The 23,510-nt window shown below is 45.3% G+C and overlaps 1 protein-coding gene across 7 annotated transcripts in view; it reads left to right on the top strand.

The window, feature by feature from the left end:
* GRAMD1B (GRAM domain containing 1B) overlaps positions 1-23,510 on the top strand; it is a 185,899-nt gene that overhangs the window by 112,438 nt on the left and 49,951 nt on the right. Inside the window, exon 1 of one of the 7 annotated variants that reach the window (XM_077112617.1) lies at positions 11,092-11,377. The exons of 4 other annotated variants lie outside the window; for them this stretch is intronic. In XM_077112617.1, coding sequence (XP_076968732.1) covers positions 11,316-11,377 — 62 coding nt within the window. In that variant the 5' untranslated portion in view covers positions 11,092-11,315. Of the gene's footprint in view, positions 1-11,091; positions 11,378-17,224; positions 17,951-17,980; positions 18,053-23,510 lie in introns of those variants that run through there. 2 more of the 7 variants (XM_077112620.1, XM_077112621.1) reach the window with 2 other exon arrangements.

Raw genomic sequence — 23,510 nt, 5'->3', positions numbered from 1 at the left:
TATATTTCTGGCTCCCAGGAAGAGAAGGAGGACCTTGTAGCTCAATGTGGAGGAGAAGGTTCTAGGAGTAGAAGCAGGTGGAGATCCTAGTAGCTTTCAGTGCAGAAATCCAAATGCCTGTGCTCATTCCTATGTAGGAAACTCACTATGCGTCATCTGCTGTTGGACATGGTTCAGCCACAGATGCTGTTTCAGAATTGGAAGACTTTGTAGAGTCGTCTGGACCAACCTGGATTTGGAGATGTAAAACCAGCGTCTTGGCTAGGAGCTCCCCACCTACGAGCTAGCTTTTTGGTGATGTTTGGCTGTCTAAATTTTTAGAAAATTCCCTATTATTTCAAACTCAGTTTTGCCATCTGTTAGCTTCCCTTTGGAGAAACACAAAAATAAGCTTCATCTCTCTTCTTCCTCTCCTCAAACAGTTGACATATTCTTTATTTTAAGGCATCTCTCCTTTAGTCTGAACATCCCTGATTACTTAAAGAATTCATGAAGACTTGTTTTCCAAACCCACACAGTCTTATCTCATAAAATGTGGTACTTATAGCTGGACACTAAATTCTAGATTCGCTCCTAACCAGCATGATTCATGATGGGATTATCGGCTCCTTTCACTCACTTCTGTTGATGAGACCCAAATGTACTTTAGCGCTTTTCAACAGCCACAGTACAGTTCAGGTCCATGCTGAGGTTTGTGGTCAAATTCCTTCAGACTTTGCAGAGAAAAAGGTCCATGCCAAGGGCCTGGGACTTTTTCTGCAGCACCCTTCAGCATCAAGTGGTTTTCAAAATCTGGGATGCCGGAGGCATGGCTGAATGATCAGTAGTGTTTGGACTGTGGGAAGGAAATTCAACTTTGACTCGAGCCATGTAAGCCATGATGTGAAGACAGATTGGAGTAGAGGGTGTGGGGTTGTGAGGATGTCAAGGCATATGCACGTGGATGAGTCAGCATCCCCTGCTCCTTGGTCAGATTCTTCTGTCCTTCCTTGTTCCCTTCCAGCCCCCATCAGGCCTTGCCAAAACCCTCTAATGGCATTGGCTTAGAATTTGGGAAAAGAGAGTTCAGTATAGCTGCTCTGCTTTTCTATGGAGATGCAGGAGATGCAGAGGTGGGGAAGAGAAGAGGCAGTTAACAGGAGGCAAGGATTTGGTTGGAGGAAAGAAAGAACAAAGAGGCCAAGACTCAGCTACTTAAGGCTGAGGTCACTGGTCCTGCCTGCTGTGGTCACTTTGCTGCTTTTTCTGCCTCCCTTTCTGTGGCCACAGAGCTCATCTTTCTTGTTCCTTACTAGCATTTGTGAAGGGTAGGAGGTGAAGAATAATCATGGACTTTTAAAACAGGAATCATGGATCTCAGGGGTCATCTAGCCCAACTCCTTCTTATAACAGAGGGGGAAACTGAGGCCCAGAGAGAGGGTGGGGTATGGTTAAGGTCCTGCACCCATGTCATCTAGGTGCCTATACCCCAAGAAGGTGGATGCTATCTTATAAAGTAAGTATTGGATAGTTACATGTGAGTAACGCCTCCATTGGGTGAAACCTCCTCATCAAGAGATGAGTACACACTGTGTCCCTAACTAGGTGGAACTGTTTGGGAAAGCTAACACAGGCAGCCCAGTCCCTGGGAAGGGTGATTGAGCAGACCAGCTGCCGTGGTTGGACCTGCATGGGGAAATTGGACACTGGATAAAGATGTCAGTAGATATGATAATATTGTAGAAACCTAATCAGGGTCATAGGACCTCCCAGTGCAGCTGGGCACATCTGCAGAAAGGCACACACTAGGCTGTGCCTTCAAGTCCAGGCCTCTGTGCACCCCCTCCTCCCATCTATGGGAAGTGGAAGTTTTCTCTGTTACTGCATGAGCCCTCCCAGTTAGCCTCTGGAGAGTCCATCTGAATTAGAGAGGAGCACTCACATAGGCTGTGGTAAACCAAGGCTGTTGGAATTTCATGCTGGGTCAGAAGACTTGGAAATTAGCTCTGGCACTTTGTTCTCTGCCTTGGTTTTCTGTCCTGGCCCCACTGACCAGCCTCCTGAGACATGAGACACGTGGGCATGTGGATCGGGGCCAGGAGGCCACAGCAGTCTCCCTGGCACACACCAAGGGCCCCCAACTGGGGATAAGGTCATTTCTTTGGCTAAGATTGCTTTGTAACTCCCCATGATCACTGCATACTCTACTCTCCCACCTCCTCACCCCCCTGCCCCCTGCTATTCTCCTTCCTTCCTCACCAACTCCCAGTGCAGGGGCCTACCACAGTGTTTTCATGATGTGAGTCCTATTGACCCCCAAAGCTGGCAGTAGATTAAAAGAAGAGTGGACATGGGAAGACTCAAAGGAACAAATATCGTATATTTCCACACGTAGGAAAAACTTCGAATATGCAAATTCATAGGAACAATGAGTAGATTACATGTTACTAGGAGCCAGTGGGGGGGGAGGGGAGAATGAGGAGTTGTTGATTGATGGTCCTGGGTCTCTGGAGTGTTGGGAAAGTTTTAGTAATGGATGGTGGTGATGGTAACACAACATTGTGAATGTTACAAATGCCACTGAATTGTATACTTGAAAGTGATTAAAATGGGAGATTTTGTTTTGTATAGAGGTGACCTCAGTAAAAATTTAAAAGAGGTGGGCAGGGGTAGAGTTAGGTGGAGGGGAGGGTCAGGTGGCCCAAGCCTGGGTATGGTGGCAGGAGGGGCTCAAAATGTATCCTTAAGTACAATGTGTCAACATCTTAACTGGGGCACCCAGCAAGCAGGCTTCCCTCTTTAAGCCCTTAATCCAGGATTAAGGAGAGGTCAACTACCTCTGCGAAGAGGGGGCTTAGTCTCTCCCATATCCTGAAGTGGGTGATGGGAATAGGAGCCATAGTGTGAGCCTCCGCATCTCTCAGGGGGGCAGAAATTCCTCAGCAGCACTGAATTTCTGAGCCTGACATGTGGTCTTATGCCCTGCCTCCTCCCTTATTCACCCACATTCCTTGATGGCAATGCATACATGTCTTAGGTTGGAAAGAGACTCTGGGAAAAACCCTGTGACAGATTTACAAGCAGGAGGTGTATTGGGGAATGCTCTTGGGAGTAACACTGCTAAGGGAGTGAGGGAGTCAGGAGTGGGCCGAGGGAGATGTTGAACTTGGATCCAACTGCAGTAGTCCTCAACCAATTGCACAGAAAATTCTGGAGCTGAGACATCCCTGCAGGGTTAGGTCCCAAAGTGGAGACATTTTTTGTTGTCTTCTCATGGACTCGTTGTAGATGTACTCTGTCCCCAGGGCAGGGACATACTCTTGAGTGAGGCTGCTCCCTCTGGTCAAGGGCTGTTCCCAAAGAGGGGCTCAGTTGTGTCCCATAAGCAGATATTTTTTCCTGACAACTGGGGGAAACCAGCACCCCATCCTGAATGGAGCAGCTCTCCGTGGTGACAGTTATACCATAATATTCCTACATTTGTCTAGGACCCTAGAACATCATACTTGTTGCAACCTTTCTATATGCCTAACATCTTTTGATCCTCACTGTCACCCTCCTAGAGCAGGTGGTATCTCTGTTTGACAGCAGTAGCTTCCCCTGAGGTGGAGTCATGTATAGAAAGTCAGAGAGTAGTTTTAGTTAGTGGCAGACCATACTCTGGACTGGGTGGTGGAAAGAACACTGCACTAAATTGTTTATGCAGTTCTTTAATCCCTTTCCGTATTAGTCCTGGGATTGTGGGCAGGTTAAATACTCTCATTTGCATAATTGAGGTTTAGATTAGACCAAGTCTTAAAGGTCTCCAGCCCCATTTTTAGCCACCTTCCCGGCAGGTTCTGGTTCAGGGTCATTCTGCTTGGGCAGTTATGATTGTCTCAATAGAGGACAACTTGTCCTTGGATATTCCCTTTGAAGTGGGACTCTCAGTCCTTTCCTGAGTCCCCCAGCTCCATTTGCCATCCTCTGCATGCTTTCCTTTTCTACTTTTATTTCTCTCTGCCCCTCTACACATTTGTTCCTGCTGCCACATGCTTCCCAGAGAATCATGACCATATTATTTGACTTATCCTTATTTTCCTCAATCCTACTTTTTCATTCCCAGGAATCAACTCCAGTCCCTTGCCCAGTCCTTCCCCTGACAAGGACATAATGTTCTGATCACTTATGGGCACAGTCCTTCCTCTCTGGGGCACAGCATCCTTCATTCCTGTCATCTTGTGTAGACTCCTGCCTCTGGCTGTGGAGCACCCATTCTTATCCTGAAGATGTAGTAAAGGAAGGAAGTTTCTTTCTCTTTTTACTGCATTTCAGAATCTCCCCAAACTTACCTGTAACATTGTCTTTGTTTCAAAGTTTTCAAAACCGCAAGGATGGAGCAAATGTAATTGGGTCAGATTAAAACCCAAACATTGGGGAAAAGATGACATGCAGGCATTTAACCATTTTCAAGGTACTTAAGTCTCTTGTAATTGATGAATTACATCTCAGTGTACATAATTGCAGATGTCCACAATTTCTTTGACTCAATTTTCTCTTCTGTGAAATTGAAATAAGATTAAATGAGATATAGCCCAGTGTATCCTTCATGAAGTGCCTGGACCAAACAAAGCTTGATGTACAGTTCTCAATGGGTGTTAGCTTTTATTATATAGGAAATCATAAAAAGAGGAGGAAAATGCCTAGGAATAAAAAAAAAAAAACAACTTTTCGCCTTCTAGAAAATACAGATCACTAGACAGTCACTACTTTCAGGAGTAATTTCCATATTATATTACTGGAGAATTAAGATTAAAATTATGTAGATTAGTGGTTCCTAAACTTTGCTGTACATTGCAGTCACCTGGGGAATCTTTAAAAAGTACTGATGGCTGGCACCCACCCTCAGAATTCTGATTTAGTTGATATGGGTGCAGCTTGGGCATTGGGTTGTGTAAAAAAACCCCTGGGTGTTTTAAGGCGCAGCAAAGGTTGGGAACCACTGGTACAGACCAGTGGTTGATCGTGGTTGAAAATCTAGACTTGATGGTTGAGAACATTTAGGAACCAATATACACTTACCAAGAGATAGTTAAGCCAAACGAACATAATTGTTCTATTTTGATTCAGTTACAGGAAAATGGGGAAAGAGAGTTGGCCTGCATCGTAAAATAGGTTTTAGCTAATGTAGAAGGAACCCTGACCCCACTAAGCCATGTTCCCGTGAGTTTGAGGTTAGATCTTTTCATTCTGCCCAGCTGGGTTTGACCCCAGGCAAGGCTTTTGTACCTGCCTATCCAGGGGTACATGCTAAAGTTGGACCTAAAGGGCCCTGGTTAAGCTCTAATGTTGGTATGCCAGAGAGGGAGAGTCTGAGTCCTCACCTGCTTCTCCCCCCATCCTTATTGCTTCGGGTTTTAATTATATAGACGTCTTGGATCCTCATGTGAGAGATGCAGTATTAATGAGAGGTCTTGGGTTACAGCTGGGTCAGAGGCAATCGGTATATCCATTTGGGCCTCCTCCACCCAGCTCCCATGGATTAGAGTCTGGGATGGAGAACTCAGAGAGGGCAGAGCGGAAATGTGTGGGACATTAGTTCTCTTGCATTAATGGTTCATAAAACATAGGTGTGAGCCTGATCATTAATTCTGGAAAAGTTATATTTAATAATGTCTCCAGAGTCCCTGATTGCCTGGGTGTACCAACTCTAACACTGCAAGGGCTGAATTAGAAGACCTTTAGTGGCCACTTCTCGACTTCTGAATTTTGTGGACATAGGTGTGCCTGTCTGGCTAACAATTTATCTTCCCCCCCTTCCAGATTTCTCAAAAGACTGTTGTGTTTCTATGATGCACCTCTGCTTCTTCACCTCATCCCTCTTGTAGTCTTTAACTGGCTATAGGCAGTTGTTGGAGACAGCATTATAGAATGACTATAAATGGACTTTGGAGTCAGACTGCCTTGGTTTCTCTGTTTCCTATCTCTATGATCTGGGGCGAATTATTTAATCTTTGCGATAACTCAGTTTCCTCATCTGTAAAGTAGGTTTGATGTGAGTGAGTACATAGTAAATGTATGTGCCTGGCTTATAGTATAGTCTGAATGGTTTGGGCCACTTTATTATTATAGAATAGCTTTGGGGGGATGATGCGTTGCTTATCTGAGCTTCTTTTTCCTCATCCATGTAGTAGTGTATGTGAAGATCCAGTCAGAAGACAGAAACCTTATCAGTAAGTTGAACAGGGGAAATTGAATATGAAGAACTATTAACAAGGAAAGAGTACAGAGATGTCTTAAGGACACAGGACTAGCAGATGGAAGACCCATGTATTGCCTCTGGGACTGAGGCCAAGTGCCCAGTGAAGGAACAAAAGGGCTCCTCGCCTAAGGCTGAGATTCAGAGTTCATCGAAGAGGACGTGGCTCTGGCCCATTGCATGGCACAGAAGGCTCTTGAGGTAGAGCAAATTGGGGCAGCAGGCAGGAAGCCGCCTGTTAGGGTGCCAGCAGAACTCGTCGGGAGGCTAGCTACTACTAGAAAACACCAGAACCAGGCAGGGCAACTTTTACTTGCGGTGTCCTGCCAGTGCCCTGATCAGGCTTAGCTTTGTACCAGCTGGCCAAGGAGTAATGCTTATAGGGTACAGCTCCAGCATCACAGGGCCAGACTAAGAAGGGTGGATTTGGAGCCCAAGGACAGTCCTTGATAACTGTCTCAAATAAAACCATGGAATTTACCTTGCAGGCAATCCTCCTTTTAATGTGATTATAACAAGTTATGATTAAATGCAATACCCTGTTAAAAGTGCCTACGGCTAGGTAATTGTTTATCTCTGGAAGTAGCTTGGCATAGTGAAAACATGTATTCAGAAATAACTGCGTGACTTTGGGCCAGGATAGGCTTCTGATCCTCAGTTTCCTCATTGTTTGATGGGATAAATGTTTTATAAGAAAATACAATAATATAGGCAAATGCACCTATTACTGTGCCTGGAACATGGTAGAACCTCGGTTAATGTTTGGTCCCTGTTGCTCTTCCTTCTGTGCCATTCCCCACACAATCCAGGAGTCTCCTAGATTTGTGTATTTTATAAAAGCATCAACAGTTTCAATATAATCAGGCTCACTTTTGCCTGTCATTCCCCATCCTTCAACAAATTCGATTCAACTTAAAACATTTGAAGTACTTACTGTATAAAATAGTCTTTTCTTTTTACTGAGATGGGAGAAGGTGCAGAAGATAAAATAAGACCTTATCCTTTACCATCACCCGCTTCCATCCTTGTCAACAATAATTATAAAGCACTTGATGTATACAGGATACTGTGTAGATAGTGACCCTCCTTTTATAAGATGTGCTTGAACTGGGCTGGGCTGAATGAGACTGTTTCATTTGATTGGATTTACAGGTATTCCTTAACTTCTCTCTCTCTTCCTCCTGATTCCTCTAAGGCACTCTTTGTAAACTGCTTTTGATACTGCACAGGAATCTCAGAATCCTCTTTCCCTTTAAAAATAGAAGCAGTTTTCCATATCTCTGAGGGAAAGGTTTAACTTAGAAAAGTGTACTTGTTCTTACCTCAATTTCCCAAATTCGTTTACACAGAAAAGCAGTTTGGGAATTGAGGCACCAAATAGTTAGTTCACCTGTTAAGAATATGGAGTTTGGGGTGGGCCATGGTGGCTCAGCAGGCAGGGTTCTCACCTGCTATGCCAGAGACCCCGTGTTCGATTCCTGGTGCCTGCCCATGTAAAAAGAAAAAAAGTAAGAATATGGAGTTTGAGTCCAGTGACATAATTCTATTTGTAGAAATCAAGTTTGCCTGGTTATGATTACAGAGTGCTCTCCTAGACTCAACCGGCCACCTTAGAGTTTGTGCCATTACTCTCAAGGAGGGGCAGGGGAGCAAGCGTGGGTGCCTCAGTTTACATCTTTAAATACCTAGGAAAGAAAAGGCCCAAGCCTCACTGATGGCAGGTTAATACCTTCTTTTTCCATATGCAGTAATGGTTAAGAGAAGGACGCAGGTAAGGCAGACTGGGTTTTAGATACATGTTTAATAACGACATTCTATGGAAAAGCTGTTCAGCTCTCAACCACTTAGTCTCCTTGTTTGAAAAGTGCAGATAATAAGTACCTGTTGCTTAACATTATTAGCAAGATTAAGTTGTATCAGGGGCTTCCCAAATTACATCGCACCGTCCTAAGTACTCTTTTGCTGTTAACAGGTTAATTTATTTTTTGGTGCTAAAGTAAGGAGTGTCTAATCCTGAAAGAAAGGATGACGTTTTATAACATAGCAACACTCCAGACTTTGATTTGCTTGTGCTGTAACTTTCTGTTAGTTAATAAGGTCCAATTTGGGTAGAACAGGTAAACATCTTATAACTGAGGTAATACCCAGGTACTATATCATATGACTTAAGGTAACTAAAACTTTCTTAGATCCAAACTGAAAGGCCTCCATTACTACTAGAATATACCTTACATTGTGTTTTTCAGCAAGAGCTGTTGTTTTTCACTAATATCAGTAATAATACTAACTTTCATTTATTGGGCAGATACATGCTTGGTATCAGGTACAGTAATAAACGTGCTTTATATATTTATCTTATTTAATACTCACACAATCCAGTAAGATGCCATGCTATTTTTGTAACTCTGTTTAAAGATGAAGAAAGCTGAAGGTTTATTTTTCAATGGTTATGAAATTAGTATTTGCATTCAAGGCTCTCCAATCTCTAAGTTATCAATTATCAGTCTAAACCATGAAAATACTGTTATCAGTCTTAACCATGAAAATGCTAACAATATAGGGCTATGTAGAACTGTTTTAGAAGAAAAATGAGTCTGTGCCTTTTATAGTGGAGGCGTCAAAGTCCCTGAAAAGTTAACATGATTTGTCAGAAGTCATACAGTAAGTGCGTTGGGAAGCCAGGACAGTGCCATCTCACTCCACCAATCCCTGTTTTCTCTCTTCATGGAGGACAGGACAATCAGTACGAAGATGTTTACTGAATACCTGTGTTGTACTCACAGCTCCTACGTGCTCAAGGAACATGAAAAAAATAGCCTACTGCCTTCTTAAGGATTAAATCAACAGAGAGAACAACAATAATCTGCAATTAAGTTCTAAATTTTGTGTTATCATTTGTAAAGGGAAGGGGAGGGGTGCCAGCTTTCTTTGGGTGCTTTCACATGCCTGATTTTGTTTCATCATCTTTTCAATGTAAGGTGATAAAAACCAGTCCTTCAGTGAAAGGGAAAAAGGGCATATTATTGCCTTTTTTTCAGTTGGAGAAATGGGGTGTGAGATGGGGGTGGGTAGGTGACTTACTCAGGGTCAGAGAGTCACAAGGCAGCAATGCTTATTAGCTTTGAATCTAGGGCTGACATCCAAGTCCAAGATCTTTCCATGGAATGACAGAGAAGAAGCAGATAGACTAGAGCGAAGGAGGAAGGCTTTCAGAAGCAGTGGGACTTGAGCCCGTCAAGCAAGGGTAGGTAGGATTTGGGCAGTGTTTTTCCAGGACTGTGCCCGTACACCTTTCTCAGGAGTGGGATTCCCCTGGGTTAATGAGATGGGGCCAGAGTTCCCAGGCCATCTGTTTCCGGGTGCTCTGAGACTGCTGGTCTACCTGCAGGCTGCGGACAGGAACAGTCTTGGAGAGACCCTTCAAGATGAGCCTGCTGGGTTTGTTGCTCCCAGAATGGGGCTTTTTGTCCACAGATGCCCAAGGAGTGTTAGCTCTCAGAAGAGTCTGAGGAGCAGGTACAGGTGGCATCATTGGATTACAATTATTACTCACCTTCACCTTGTCACCCTGCAAGGTGACAAGTGCCTGCAACAGACAGATAAACTGTCTTTCAGGAACATCCCGAGAAACGATGCATAATAAGCTAACCTTTCGCTGCTCTAAGCATGGCCCCTGGAGCAGCAACACAGTCATTCATTGCCTGGGAGTTTCTTAGAAAGGCAGATTCCTGGGCCTCACTGTAGATTTGCTAGATCCACATCTCTATTTTAACCAGCTCCCCAGGGGATTAAAGTTTGAGAAGCACTCAGCTAGCTGTTGTCATTCTTGTTTTTTGTTTTTGTGTATGTTGTGGTGGTGGTGGAGGGGGTTGTCTGCTCCCTTCAAAAGATGACAGTGGTTCTGCAAATACCAGCATAACTCAGGCCGTTAGGCAGTTAATTATCATGGGATGTTCTGGGAGTCCCAGTCCAGCCACTTTGTAGCTGGAAGACCTTCTGCTTTTCCAGGGCTCAGCATTCTTACCTGTCAGATGGTGTCAGTAATAAAGCCTCCGTAGTTGATGGTTGTGGGGATCAAATTAATTAATGAGCGAAATGCTTCCTAAAGCCTAAACGGTTTTCCAAGAATTCATTAATACTGTTGCTGAATAGAATACCTCTCACCTGATAGAACACACTCATCTGGGGCTGTCCGTTTCATTTCCAGTACTGCTTCAGTGAACAGACAGGAGAAAAAAAGTGATTTTCAGAGGCCTAACTTGGAGTTTGAAAACTCCTGGGATCCTGCTTTGTCATGAATGTGTCTCCTGCATGTGATTTTTCTCATCCTCGAGAGTCTGACCAGCCCAAGCAGCGAGTATCACATCTACTGCATAAGAAGCCTGGTTACTGCTACCCCAAAGGTCCCCTCAGCCATTTTCTTTTACAGATTTGGGTCTCCAGTGCCGCCTTCCTCTTCTCTATTCCCGTGGCTCAGGGAGCAAGAGCAGCTGTCATCCTCTGAAAGATGCATGCCTCTATGTTGAGCCCCATGCCTGTGTTTTTGTTTGGGATCACCTCCTTGATGCTGACCAACCTAATAGGCAACACCTGGGAAATAATTGGCGGCAGCAAAGGGAACAAAATCTCCCGGGAGTGTCATCTTGTGTTTTGTCAGATTCGGGGATGCAGAGGAACTAGCGCCTGCATCCCCCACGGCTCAGTCCTCCAAGCTGCCATGAATAATTGAGAGCTGGCAAGCCAACTGCACCGAAGAATTGCATTATGTAAACCGGCAGGCGGCAGGGTGTGCGTGCGCGTGTGCGCGTGTGTGCGTGTGTGTGTCTGAGCGCAAGAGGGGTGTGTGTCCGAGTGTATCTGAGCGCCTGTGCGCCTGCGTGCATGAGCTGCCTGAACAGCTGTGTGCGAGGGAGAGGGGGAGAGAGAGAGAAAGGGAGCAAGGGCAAGAGAGAGAGAGAGAGAGAGAGGGACGTCTGTGCGGCCGCACGACCACACCAAATAGCCGCAGAGGGAGGTGGGAGCAAAGAAAATAAAGGGGAGTCATGCTTAAAATTCCAGAGCTGTGCGGAACAGCAGAGAAAGGAAGCTCCCCCAGCTCATGAGAACCCTGCCCCCACTCCCTTCCCCCGTTAGACACAGGGCTTTGAGATGGTCATGGAGGTGAGTGCCCTCCAAGCTCCTCAGGGCCCCCGAACCCTGCCCCCGCCCCCCTCTGCCCCCTGCATGAATGAATGAGTTCCTCCTTGCACTGCACTCTGCTACTGCTCCTAATGGCTTCCAGGTTAGTGCTGAATCTCGTGCTGACGCTTGTGTGTGTGTATGTGTCAGTCTATCTTTGTTTCCTCGGGGAGTTTTTTTTTTTTTTTTGGAAGCGGTGGCTCTGTCTGGGGGTGAGGTTGGGGCCCTGGGAGGCTCTAGCAAGGACCCTTCTGCCTGGCTATGTGCCAGCTGGCACAGGCTGTTCAGAACTGCAGAGAACACCAGCCCTTCAAGGCAGAGTAAATCCGGAGTCCATGTTGTTTGCTTCTGTTCTCTGCTTGGGGGATCCGAAAGCAGCCTGTGTGACATCATGCTGCAGAGACGCTACATTCTCCCTCCCTAGCCTCTTCTGTTTTCCTCCCTTCCTCCGCTCCTTCCTACAGTAGCACTGCTTGAACAGAGCTTTTGAGCACCCAGGGTTGAGCCTGGGGTGAGATGGAGGAAGGGGTTGGGTTGGGACAGATGGGGTCCCCTTGGCCGGCAAGATTTACTCAGCCCTCTAACTTGGAGAAAGGAGGGCAGAGGATTGAATTAGCGGTGCGTCATGAAGAGCCAGCCGGAAGCTTCTGGGGGAGGTGTGGACAGGCCATGTGCTCCTGTTACCCACCCACCCACTCTGCCCTGGTGTGCCTCGGTGGGTAAGAGGAGGCCAGAGCCTGGCTGGAAACGGAGGGGAGGCCGAGTTTCGAGGCCTCCCTCTTAGATCTGGATGGACACACATGCTTCTCCCAACAGGGAGAGGGCCATGGACAGATGATGGATCTGGCTAGTGGAAGAAAAAGAGAATGAGAGGAGAAGTTGATAGCTCCCCTGTCTTACAGACATAAAGGGATTTGTTTATTCTTTGGCTTAGCTTGCATTTGGCTCTGAGATTTGCCATGTGCTCTGAGAAAATGGATACCCAGTGGCTGAGCCTTACACCCCCACACCTCCTTGCATTGTTGGTTATTTGCTCTGTTTAGGGAAGTGAAAGGGAGAGGGTGGACTTAGAGCTCTTTCTGCCTCCCTGGGGACTCGGCCAAGAGCTCAGCAGGGCTGAGAAAAGGGATCTTTGCCTCCTGACCTTCTCTGACCCTTGCCAGCAAGCTCTGCTTCTGTGGACACTCCCTCCCTCTGTTGCCTCCCTCCTCTCTTTTCTCTCCAGCTAGCTTTGAATGGGGGGCATATTTCTAGCCTTTGCCAGCACTCCACAGGTTAGAGAAGTGGGGATGAAAAAGCTAGCCTTGGAAGAAGGGACCATGTGCATGGAAGGGGGAGGGGATTTGGGCAGAGCTGTCCCTGGCAGTAGAGTGTCGAGGTCAAGGACAGAGAAAATGGATGGCCAGTGGAGGGTCAGCTAGTTTGGTTATCTTTTTAGGCATTTAAACGACTGCGGAATCACACACTGGAGAGGGAATGCAAGAATGGGAGCTTTCATCACCCTACCTGGGAAAAAACCAACCTCTTCTTCCTCTCTTTCCTCACCCCTGCTGGTGGGAGCAAGCCCATAGCCCCTTCTCTCAATCGTATTATGTGGGCAGAAGAAGCAAGCACAGTTTTGTTGTGTGTGAAATGCAAACACCCTCCACTCCACAGCGGAGAAACGGGCTCACAGAAGGGACTTCTTTGGAGTCAGACATTGTTAGAGCAGTGGTGGGCAGACTTCTGTAAAGGTCCAGGTAGTAAATATCTTAGGCTTTGCTGGCCACCGGGTCTCAGGTCCCACCCACGCACTCTGCTGTTGTAGCGTGGAAGCTTGCACAGACAATCTATAAACAAACGTGCTTGGCTGTGTTCCAATAAAACTTTATTTATAGACTTCGAAAGGTGGATTTCATGTAATTTTCACATGTCTCAAAATCTTATTCTTTTGACTTTTTTTTTTTTTATCAACCACTAAAAACTGTAAAAACCATTCTTAAGCTTATGGATTGCATTAACTTGGTGCTAACTGGATCTGGTCTTGGGTGCTGTGGTTTGCTGACCCTTGAGTTAGGGAGTAAAGTTGTGATGGTCCCTTGGGCTCACCTAAGAAGAACTGGAGGGTGCAGGGAGCCTTCACCATGTACATGTGTTTGCACACGTACACCCTTGGATAGCCCAGATACCAACAATGCAGGGCTGGACTCGGTTTTCAGAAAGACCTGTGTACCTCCTATTGCTCCTGGCCAGTCAGGCAATACATGGCTATCTTTAAGTCAGGCAGTAAGAAAGGGTCCCAGGCACAAATGGTTGAACTAGGAGGGAATGCATTTGCTCAAGATTCACTGTCTCCAGATAAGGATTTCTAAGGGTTGTGGTTTCGCATCTGCCCTAGAGATATTCACGTCAAGGTTCAGAATTGCAGTATAACCCCAGCTAGGGTAAAGGCTGGGTGGTTTCTCCATCCCACCGCAGGTCTGGTTTGGCTGGTCAGGGGCAGCTATAGGTGGGTGTGGCGGTCGCAGGGATATGTGCATCCATACCTTATGCTCTCCTTAGCCTGTGGGCTCGAAGAGAACTGTGACTAATTCCAGATTCCCCTAATTCAGAGGATGACTCCAAAAACACAGGTTTTAAGTCTGATTTCTGAAGTACATGGGATAATGATTCTGCTCTATTCTGAGCTGATCAGACCACTTCTTTGCGGTGTTAGGACCATTTCTGAGCTCCACGGTTTAGGGGGGATTGGCACAAACTAATCCATTCAGAGGAGAGAGAGTCAACACTGGCTGAGGCCATCCCTAGCCATGTTATATGAAGAGTGACAATAGGGACCAGCTAGTCTGGAGATGAAAAGACAGAGAGGCCTGAGGCCCATGTCCAGACAGCATGTGGAAGAGAAATTAAATTTGTTCTGTGGTCCCCACGGGCCCAGAAACAGGACCTTTGTTAGAAAGCCGGAGGAAGCGGTCTGAGCTCAGAAACAATCAAAGGTGGATTGGGCTCCATTGTCAGGTAATGAGTTCTCTGTCACTTGAGGTAGAAGAGCTCCATGTAGACAGAGGATTGGTGAGGATGTTGTAGGTGAAGTGATTTTTAACTTCTGAAAATAGGTTTGAGGAATTAGAATGATTTCACCTGCAGAGAGGAGGCTAAGAACGGAGATGGGCTGAGCAATGAGCTGGCCTCATGTCTGAGAAAGATGAACTAAAAGAAAACAGCATCCAGCGTAACATATCAGCTTTTTTTTTTTTTTTTAATAAAAAAACAAGGACTTCCTGATGGTAGCAGGAGACAATGAGAAGGGCCCCAGAGGGAGGCCCAGGAATTTCCTTCCCTGAAGCTATTTTAGGTTAGGTTAATGCCCATTTGGGGTGACATGGACATCTGTCTGAAGCAAGGCAGAGTGGCTTACCTTTTGGGGTCCTTTTTATTCTAGACTTTTTGTGATTTTAGCTTTGTTTGGCTTGTTTTAGTTTGGTCTCTAACAGGAGAAAAAAAGGACGGAGTTCGGCTCTCTAGGGGTGGGGCAGGAATTAGCCACCCGGGAAGACTCTACCAGTTAGTTAGGGAAAGGACGCACTGAAAGCTGTTGATTTCTTCTCACCTCCCTCTGCATGCTGACTTCCTGGGTGGGAACTCCCCTCTCAAAGTGCTGCGGCAATCTCCTGGGGCCTGGGTGTTAGGGCCCTGGCCAGAGGGAAAGCCAGAGAAGCTGCAATTAACAGACTGCCTGGCTCTTACTTCTGGATCCTCTGCCTAATTTAAATCTGAGTCCTTCCATGTCAGACCTGCCAGGTCCCTCGATAGTTCACCCAGGGTCCTTTATGCATTCGTGCTCAGTGTCATCTTCCTCTTAGGACTTTGAGGGGACAGGTAGTGTTCACGCTCATTCTTCTCCTGTCAGGAAAGCCAGCTTGTTCAGAACCTCTTAGCTCTTGGTTGGCTCCTTCCTTGTACCTCTGCCTCCATCCCTTGACAGGTGATGAGGGGGAATATTTTGGTTGAATCCAAGGAGCTGTTACCACGTGGTGTTAGTTGGTTCATTGTATGTCTGTCTCTCCCTCCAACTGTAAATTCCTCAAAAGTAGACACTGTATCCCTAATGCATGGAACAGTCCCTGACATAGAGAGTAGTCCTCATCAAATGTTTGTGGGATGGATGGAAGGATGATGAATGGATCCTCTACAAATTCCTTTCAGTTGAAGTAGCAACCTTTCTCTTGCTCTAAAGATGGGGGAGGGACCATGATGAAGAAACTTAGAAGACACTAGAAGTTCTATTCAGTTGAACTCCTTTCAGTCTTGCTGCAGTGGTTTGTGGCCTCAAAATGGATTGGAAATCTCAGTAAAGGAAGGGGCTTCCCAGGATAGCTTAGCACCTTTCTCCTTTTGCAGGGTTCCGTTCCTATTAGCACCGAGGCTTTGAAAATGCTTTGGGTGGAGTTGTACTTCATATTTGCCTGAGATTGGTAGTGAGCCAATTTTAAAAGTACTCACTAAGTCCCTACTGTGTGCTCAGTGTCATATTTAATATTGTGTGGATACAAATGATTGTGACATGACATGTGGGGCCCTCAGGTTGGGATTTGTATTACAAAGTTGGAGGCATATAGTAGGTGCTCCATAAATACTTGTCAAACTACATTGATTCAGCAAGGTTGGCTTAATTTGTGTAGACTGTTAAGCTGAGAGAGAGATGATCAGGTAATGACTAATAAGAGTTGTGGATAAATAAGCACTGGGCCTTTAACTTAGAAATCCCTTTAGAACTGTCCAAACATGCAAGAGAACAAGAGTTCCCTGTCATTAGAGGTATGCTGCAGGGGCTGGACAGCTGTTGTCCGGGCCGGTGCAGAGGGAATTCCTGCCTGTAGTGGGAAGCTGGAGGACATGACCACTAATATCCTTTCCAAACTGCAGATTGTCATTGTAGATCAGCTCAGCCAACACCGTGTCTGCCAACCCAGCAGGACGGGCCCCCAGTTGTTAAGCATTTGTCTTATTGGAGACAATCTCAGCAAAACAGAAAAATTGGTCCAACACCAGTAAGTTCCTATTTCATTGTCAGTATCTCCTACTTTAAGTCTTATTCTCCTAGCCCTGTGGAAGTAGGGACTGGCAGAAGATGTGAATAGCAACAATTTACATTCTCACCCTGCGTCTTTGCCAAGCAGATAGGACAGAATTTAGAGACAGGTTTCAGTTTCCTAACTGGGAAATCACCTCCTACTTCTAACACTTTTTAACTCCATGAGCAATTATAGGAAAGCTTTTGCTTTTGAAATGCACTGTCTAATTAGGCGTATTCTTTTAAAGATTTTGCCCCTTATCCTAATAAGGTAGATTTTCATCATTTGAATACAGGTGCCGAGGAAGACAGTGATTTTTCTCAAGGGCTCAAGACAACTGATGATTTTAAACATATGCCCTGATGTCTAGATCAAGTGACCAGGCCCAGGAAAGAGTCTGGAAGTGATGTTATGTTTTATTTCTCATGGCTCCAGAAGTCAGAATAAGGAACAATGGGTGTTCTGAGAAGGAACGTTTGGGACAACTTAAGAAAGAACCAACAGAGTGGCCGAACAACGGGATGGAAGACCTTAAGAAGAGCTCATTCCTTTGTTCATGCTGTACATGTCTGGAAGCCCGTGTCTGCCAGTCTTTGTGCTGGAGAAACTGGGAAACCATGAGAAATGCAATAAACAAGGCCCCTATCCCATGGGGCTTTCAGTCTAGTGATAAACAACTAAATAACCACAAAAATGATCATATCAACTCCTGATAAGTGCAATTAAGAGATAAAAGGGATGATATGGTAGGGTAGGGTGTCCATATTAGATGCAGTCTCTGTCACTCAAGACAGGCCGCTCAGAAGAGGTGGCATTTGAGCATCCATCTGAAGGCTGAAGGCTGTTCAGAACTCCTGAAGAGTTCCAGGAAGAGGGAACAAGGGCAAATGTCCTGGGGTAGGGATGAACTTGCTACGTTTAAGAAACAGAAAGGCCTGCGAGGCTAGGCTAGAGTGAGGGAAAGAGAGGTACAAGGGGAAGTGGGGGAAACTGTCTCCTAAGTTTCCATTCCAGAAGAAGTTGGATGCCTGGTCAGTAAGTGCTTCTCTTACAGGATATGAACCTTTCCCTCCCGGAGGTTAGGAAAATGAAGTGTGATAAATTTTGTACAGCCTATAAGCCTTTCTGGTAAAACAGCTCACGCCTGACATCTAAAATTGGTGCTGTGACAACATCAGCATTTTCAAAGGATATCATAATTTGTTCCTCTCCAAAATATCCACAGAGATATACCAGGAGCTCTGGCTTCTTCCCCAATTCTGGCAGGACCCAAACAAACTTATTTTGTTTTTGAAGGAAAGGGGGGAAAAGTGGGTCAGGCTGTTTGGGCATTTCAGGCATGGAGTCCTGGTTCTGTTGCAGGGCCCGGTCTCCATGGAAATGAAAAATAGTGTTTGTCATGCCTGTTCCTGGATTGAATTCCAAACTCTGGGGCTGAACAGAAGCTGCAGGAAAGCTAGGGAGGGGGCCAGCGGAATGGATGGAGACTCTGGCCATTGTGGTGAGGAGTCTCTTCTCTTTGGTTTGAGTAGAAAAGGCAAACGACCTTTGCCCCATTTCCAGCCCTCTCTCTACACATCCCCTCCCTGGACCAAGAACTCCTGTAAGAAGGGTAACTGGAATTCTGCTTTTCTTTGGTTGACCAGAAACTTTCCATGGACCCCTGCCCTCATGTTAATAAATTTAACAGCACCCAAAGTCATTGTTAGGACTTTCCCCCTTAGCAAATAATTCATTGCAGGCTTAAGTAGATCCCTAATGAGAATATGTCTAGGTATTAAATCAGGCAGCTGGCTCAGATGTATTTTGGATGGGCTCTGCTTTCTTTCAAGCCCTTTGTAAGATTAAAAATTTTTTTGACATCCAAGAGATATTTGAGCTAGATAGGGAAGGAAGAGTGAAGAATTGGAGCTTGTTGGTATAGGAAGTGTCCTGAGTCACTCACAGAGATGGGGAGCAATGAGGGGCAGGGTGCAGAAAAGAGAGGTACTTGGATGTGTGGACAGTGTGAGCAAATGTGTGGATGACCCGTGGCTAGGTCATGAATCTGGAGAGTTGTCAGGACTCCATTGGAAGTATCTGGGCCAGTGGTCTGGATTTAGCAGCAGACCAGTTCCACCTTCTTGGTTCCAGATTTCGGAATGAACCTGTCCTGAATACCTTGCATCCTTCACTCCAAGGATGGAAAGCCCCTGGGGAATCACAGCAGGTTTGGGAAAACAACACGAATTCAGAGGAGAGGGAACAAGATGTTCATCTCTGTCAAATCTCACTCTTGCAGCAATTGAGGGAGACCCACAGTCAGGATCTGCAGGTGGCAATAGTGTGACCTGCGGGAGGAAAGAAGGGCAGCCGTCTTCCTTCCTACCCCTTGCTGAAATGCAACGTGCTGCTAAATCCAGGCCAAAGTGTGACATGCTGGGACCAGGCCGAGGCCCAACTTTATTGTATGATCAGGATGAAAACCTCTACATGTAACAAATAAGTAAATAAAAGAACCTCTTCTAGAAGCTGCCTCACCCCTTTAACCAGGTAGTAGCACTGTTTTTGACACAAAAGGCAAAAGGCACAGCTGACCTTCTCTTTTAGAGCAGAAATTAGACTGGGTGGCAGTAAGTTGTCCCTAAGTTTACATATCAAGTGATAGGCACACAAAAAGAGGGGTTCTATTCACGGTCATGGGGAGCTCCTCTTAGAGCAACAGTGTATTTCTCATCCTTTTGCGGAAAGAAAAAAAACCCACTGAGACTTGCAGTGTTTAGCACCCTGGGTCTGAGTGGCAGAGGAGCTGAGTTGCCTGGCTGCCTGTTAAACCCTTCGTGGAAAAATCATATCATCTCTCTGGGCCTGTTTTCCTTTCTGTAACAGTGCGAGGATTTGACTTTCTTTCTGTGAACCAGTGATCTCAGGGATGTGGGACTGTGGTTTATTTTCATGGGTAAAGAGGGCTGAGACCAGGAACTCCAGGAGGATTATGATAAGGAGTGAAGCAAGGCCTGGAAAGATTTTAAGTGACTCAGCATCCTGCTCTCTAAGGAGAATGTGGGACCCTGCTTGGATTTGTGACTTCTCTGTTCTCTGCAGGGTTCTAGCTGGGTCCCCCTTTCCCACCTCCCATGTTGAGGTTTCATGAGGGTACAGAGGAACTAAGACATTGCTAAGAGATGGGCAAGAATATAGAGATGAATTGAAACATCTTTGGGGAGTCCTAATAAACTTTGAATTTGGAGCTGGTTGGTATGGACAGACTTACCAAAGGAGGCATTTGCAGGAAGCATGTAAGTTTCATGCAGATATTATGCAGATACACCCGTGGTCTTCCTATCTCAGACACTTGATCTTGTACTACGGAAAAATTCAAAGTGGAGCTGGCTAGTTTGCATGGATGTTTGTAGCTATAAAGCACTATAGAGGCTTATTGATGAAACTTCGGAATCAGCATGGGATGACATGCGGCTGTTAAGAGTTAGGGACCACCAGATATCAGAAATAGCAGACGCTAAGAAAACCAAGGAGGAATGTGGTGCTGGTCATACAGCTGTGGGTTTGTGCTCCAGTGATCCTCGCCAGGGTGCTACAGCTAAAGGAAGGGGATGCGGTCCCTTCACATACTGAGTTGTTGTCTCACCTGTCCCCCTCAACCATACCCTCACACTCACTTCCCATCTGCTCAACTTCAGACTGGTCCTATGAGAAACCTAAATGATTTTACCATTCCAGTAAGTCCACCCTGCTGGTGGGGCAGCTACAGCATCAGACTAAACAGCCGGTACTGAAGGGGTCCTAAGCAGGCCCCTTTTACCATAGGCAGAGACATCACTTATCCCTTGATTCTTACAGGATGTTCCTTTGAAATAATGGTCCTCAAACGTTAGAGTACATCTGAACCACCTGTAGTGTTTGTTTAGCATGCAGAGTCTTCAGACCATCCCCTGGAAATCTCAGTTCATCGGATGGAGGGGTTTGGGATTCTGCCCTGGAAGAAAGCACCCCCAGGGTCCACGATGGGGGGCCATCGGGGGAGGAAAAAAAGGCAAGGATATTTATTCCACATGCGGCAGAGAGGAGCAGGAGCCCTCTTAGTAAAAACTTGAGCAGCGATTCATTGAGCACTCATTGTGTGCTAGGCATGTTGCTGAATATTTTACTTAGGATATTTCATTGAGTGCAACATGCCAGGGCCACATCGCAGATAAGAGGTGAGACTGGGATTCAGCTGGGCCTGCAGACAGCAATGATGGGCAGTGAATCCTGACTGGGTACTGCCCAAGCAAGCCCTCAGGAAGCAGATGTTGCTTTTGAAATGGGCTTACCAAATTTCTGATGCTCTTTTTCTGAGGTGGGTGTATCTTAGAATGTATCAGAGTTTTCCTGTTTTAATACTGGCCAGTTGGGGATTATCTAAACTGAGACCGACTGACTAATTCGAAATGTAAATGTTTTTCACCATTAAAAAATAAAATTAGTAGTGACCCTGCACCGAACCTATTATAGCCATACATTTGGCCCTCCAGGTACCTGCTTGGCTGGGGCTAGGATAAACAGAGGTAGACATGGCCAGGTGTTGGAAAGGAGGGGTGGGAACCTGATGGGGGGTGAGCCAGATGGAGACAGGTCTCTAGGGTGACAGGTACATCTTTTGCAATCTCTGGGCTGAAATGATTGATTTCTCTGAAGGTCAACAAGTTAACTTGAAAGAGGAACACTGAAACACCAGTGGGCTGTTCTGCTCTGTTCTGGGTTCTGAGAAATGTACGGGTGGCTGATCAGGACACTAGCTTGCTGACAATTCTGCCTTTGTTGACAGGGCACACCAGGGGTAAGGAGGCGAAAAGAAAGCCAGGCAAAGTGGCTCAGTGAACACCGTGTCTCGAGGGGGGGGGGGGGAAATGCTGCAAATGCTCTGCAGAAAACCAAAAGAGTTTCTCTCCTCTTTCCATATTTCTCTATTTCTCAGGGCCTTCGGGCAGACCTAACTATAGGAAGCAGGAGCAAACTGAAGCATGAGATGTTGGGGTCAGACTTAGGAAGCACTATTTATTAGCAAATTAACCAGGAAATGAATGAAATAGTCTTCACAGGTAGTCACAAAAATAGGAGAGATGGAGAAATGAGTGATTGATCTCTGGGAGCCTCTGCAGAGGATTACTGGTGATTGGTGGGCATTTCAGGGGCGCCGATTATGGGAGAGAGTTGATAATTACAAAAATCTCTTAAGTATCTGCTTAAGTGTGCTGTGCTTCAATAACATAGTCGCTTGTAATGTTCTGTAAACCCCATGCAATTTTATGCCTTCACATCTTCTTCTGTTCATGGTGTTTTCTTTTTTGGTTCTAAGAGAATATTCTCTTCCCTCCTACTAATGTGCCCATCCCTCATTCCCATACTCTTCACCTGCCTGACTCATTTTTCAGAACCTAGCTCAAGTGCATTATCTTCAAGGAAGAAGGCTTTGAGTCAGGCTTAGGTGACCTTACTCTTTCTATTCTCCTCTCACACCTCCCTCCCATCACTCATATTGAAATGAGAAGCATGCATGTCCAGATCCGTGTGTGTGTGTGTGTGTGTGTGTGTGTGTGTGTGTGTGTGTAAACCAACTTTATCGACCTTATGTCACATGACAGATGCCACACGGCAGGTTAGTAGTAAAGGATAGACCAGATATCAGATTTCAGGGTCCTCTTTTGACTATCACTAAGGTATTTGAGTTTCCTTCCAATCTGTTCTTTCTTTTTTCATTTCTTTTTAAAAATTAGAGCAGTTGTAGGTTTACAGAAATATCATGCAGAAAGTACAGAGTTCCCATATACCACACCCACAGTTTTCCCTATTATTAACATTTGCATTAGTGTGGTACCTTCATTACAATTGGTGAAGTAGTAGTATTATATTATTTACTATAGTCCACAGTTTACGTTAGAGTTCACTCTTGGTGCTGCATCAGTTCTGTGTTGTTGGTGGTTTTTTTTTTTTTTGGTAACATATTTGCAACATAAAATATTCCTATTTAATCACTTTCAAGTATACAGTTCAGTGACATTAATGATATTTACAAGGTTGTACTACCATCACCATCACCAAAACTTTTCTGTGACTCCAGACAGAAACTCTGTATCAAGGAAGCCTTACGTCCCCCTAATCTACCCAGCCCTTGATAACCTGAATTCTAATTTCTGACCCTATGAATTTATATATTCTAAGTATTTCATATAAGTAGACTAATACAGTATCTGTCCTTCTTTTGTCTGGCTCAATACTCAACGTGAATCTTCTGGGTTCATTCATGTTGTCACATGTATCCAGGCTTCATTCCTTTTCAGAGCTGAATAATATTCCATTGTGTGTATATATTGTCTTTTGTTTATCCATTGCTCTGGTGATGGACACTTGAGTTGCTTCCATTTTTTTTTAGCAATTGTGACTAATACTACTATGAACATTAGTGTACAAATATCTGTTTGAGTCTCTGCTTTCAGCTCTTTTATGCATATACCTAGAAGTGGGATTGCTTGGCCATATCGTAACTGGATACTTACCTTTCTGAGGACCCACCAAACTGTTCTCCATAGCAGCTGTACCAGTATACATTCCCACTAACAGTGTATGAGAGTTCTTATTTCTCCACATTGTCACCAACACTTTTTATTTTGTTTTATAATGATAGCCATTCTAGTGGGTGTAAAGTGGTGGCCTGTCTGTTCTTCCTTTGGGACTGTAAGTGTCCCAAGCACAAGGATACTGTCTTATTCACCAATGTGATCTCAAATGCCCAGCATTATGCCAGGTGCTCAGTAAGTACTTGTGGCACTGAAAGGCTAGATATGAAGTCTCAGCACCTTGACCTGGCACCTAGCCTTCTTGTTCCTCAGGTTTCTCATACGTGAGGTTGAGTTAGGTGTACTGACCCTGGAAAATGGAAGGGAGCCTTAGTCTAAAAGCTCACCTAATATCAAGCTCCCATGACTTCTTCCACAAATCTAAAGCCTCTTTAGCTTTAAATCTTAAGGTTTTGAAATAGAATGCTAAACTTTTAATAATAACAGGGGCAGGTTAATGGCACA

This window comes from Tamandua tetradactyla, chromosome 8 (assembly GCF_023851605.1).
Source record: "Tamandua tetradactyla isolate mTamTet1 chromosome 8, mTamTet1.pri, whole genome shotgun sequence".
In the NCBI taxonomy this organism is placed as follows: Eukaryota; Metazoa; Chordata; class Mammalia; order Pilosa; family Myrmecophagidae; genus Tamandua; species Tamandua tetradactyla.
Note: the sequence above shows the minus strand (reverse complement) of the source record. Positions and strands in the feature narration are given on the sequence as shown.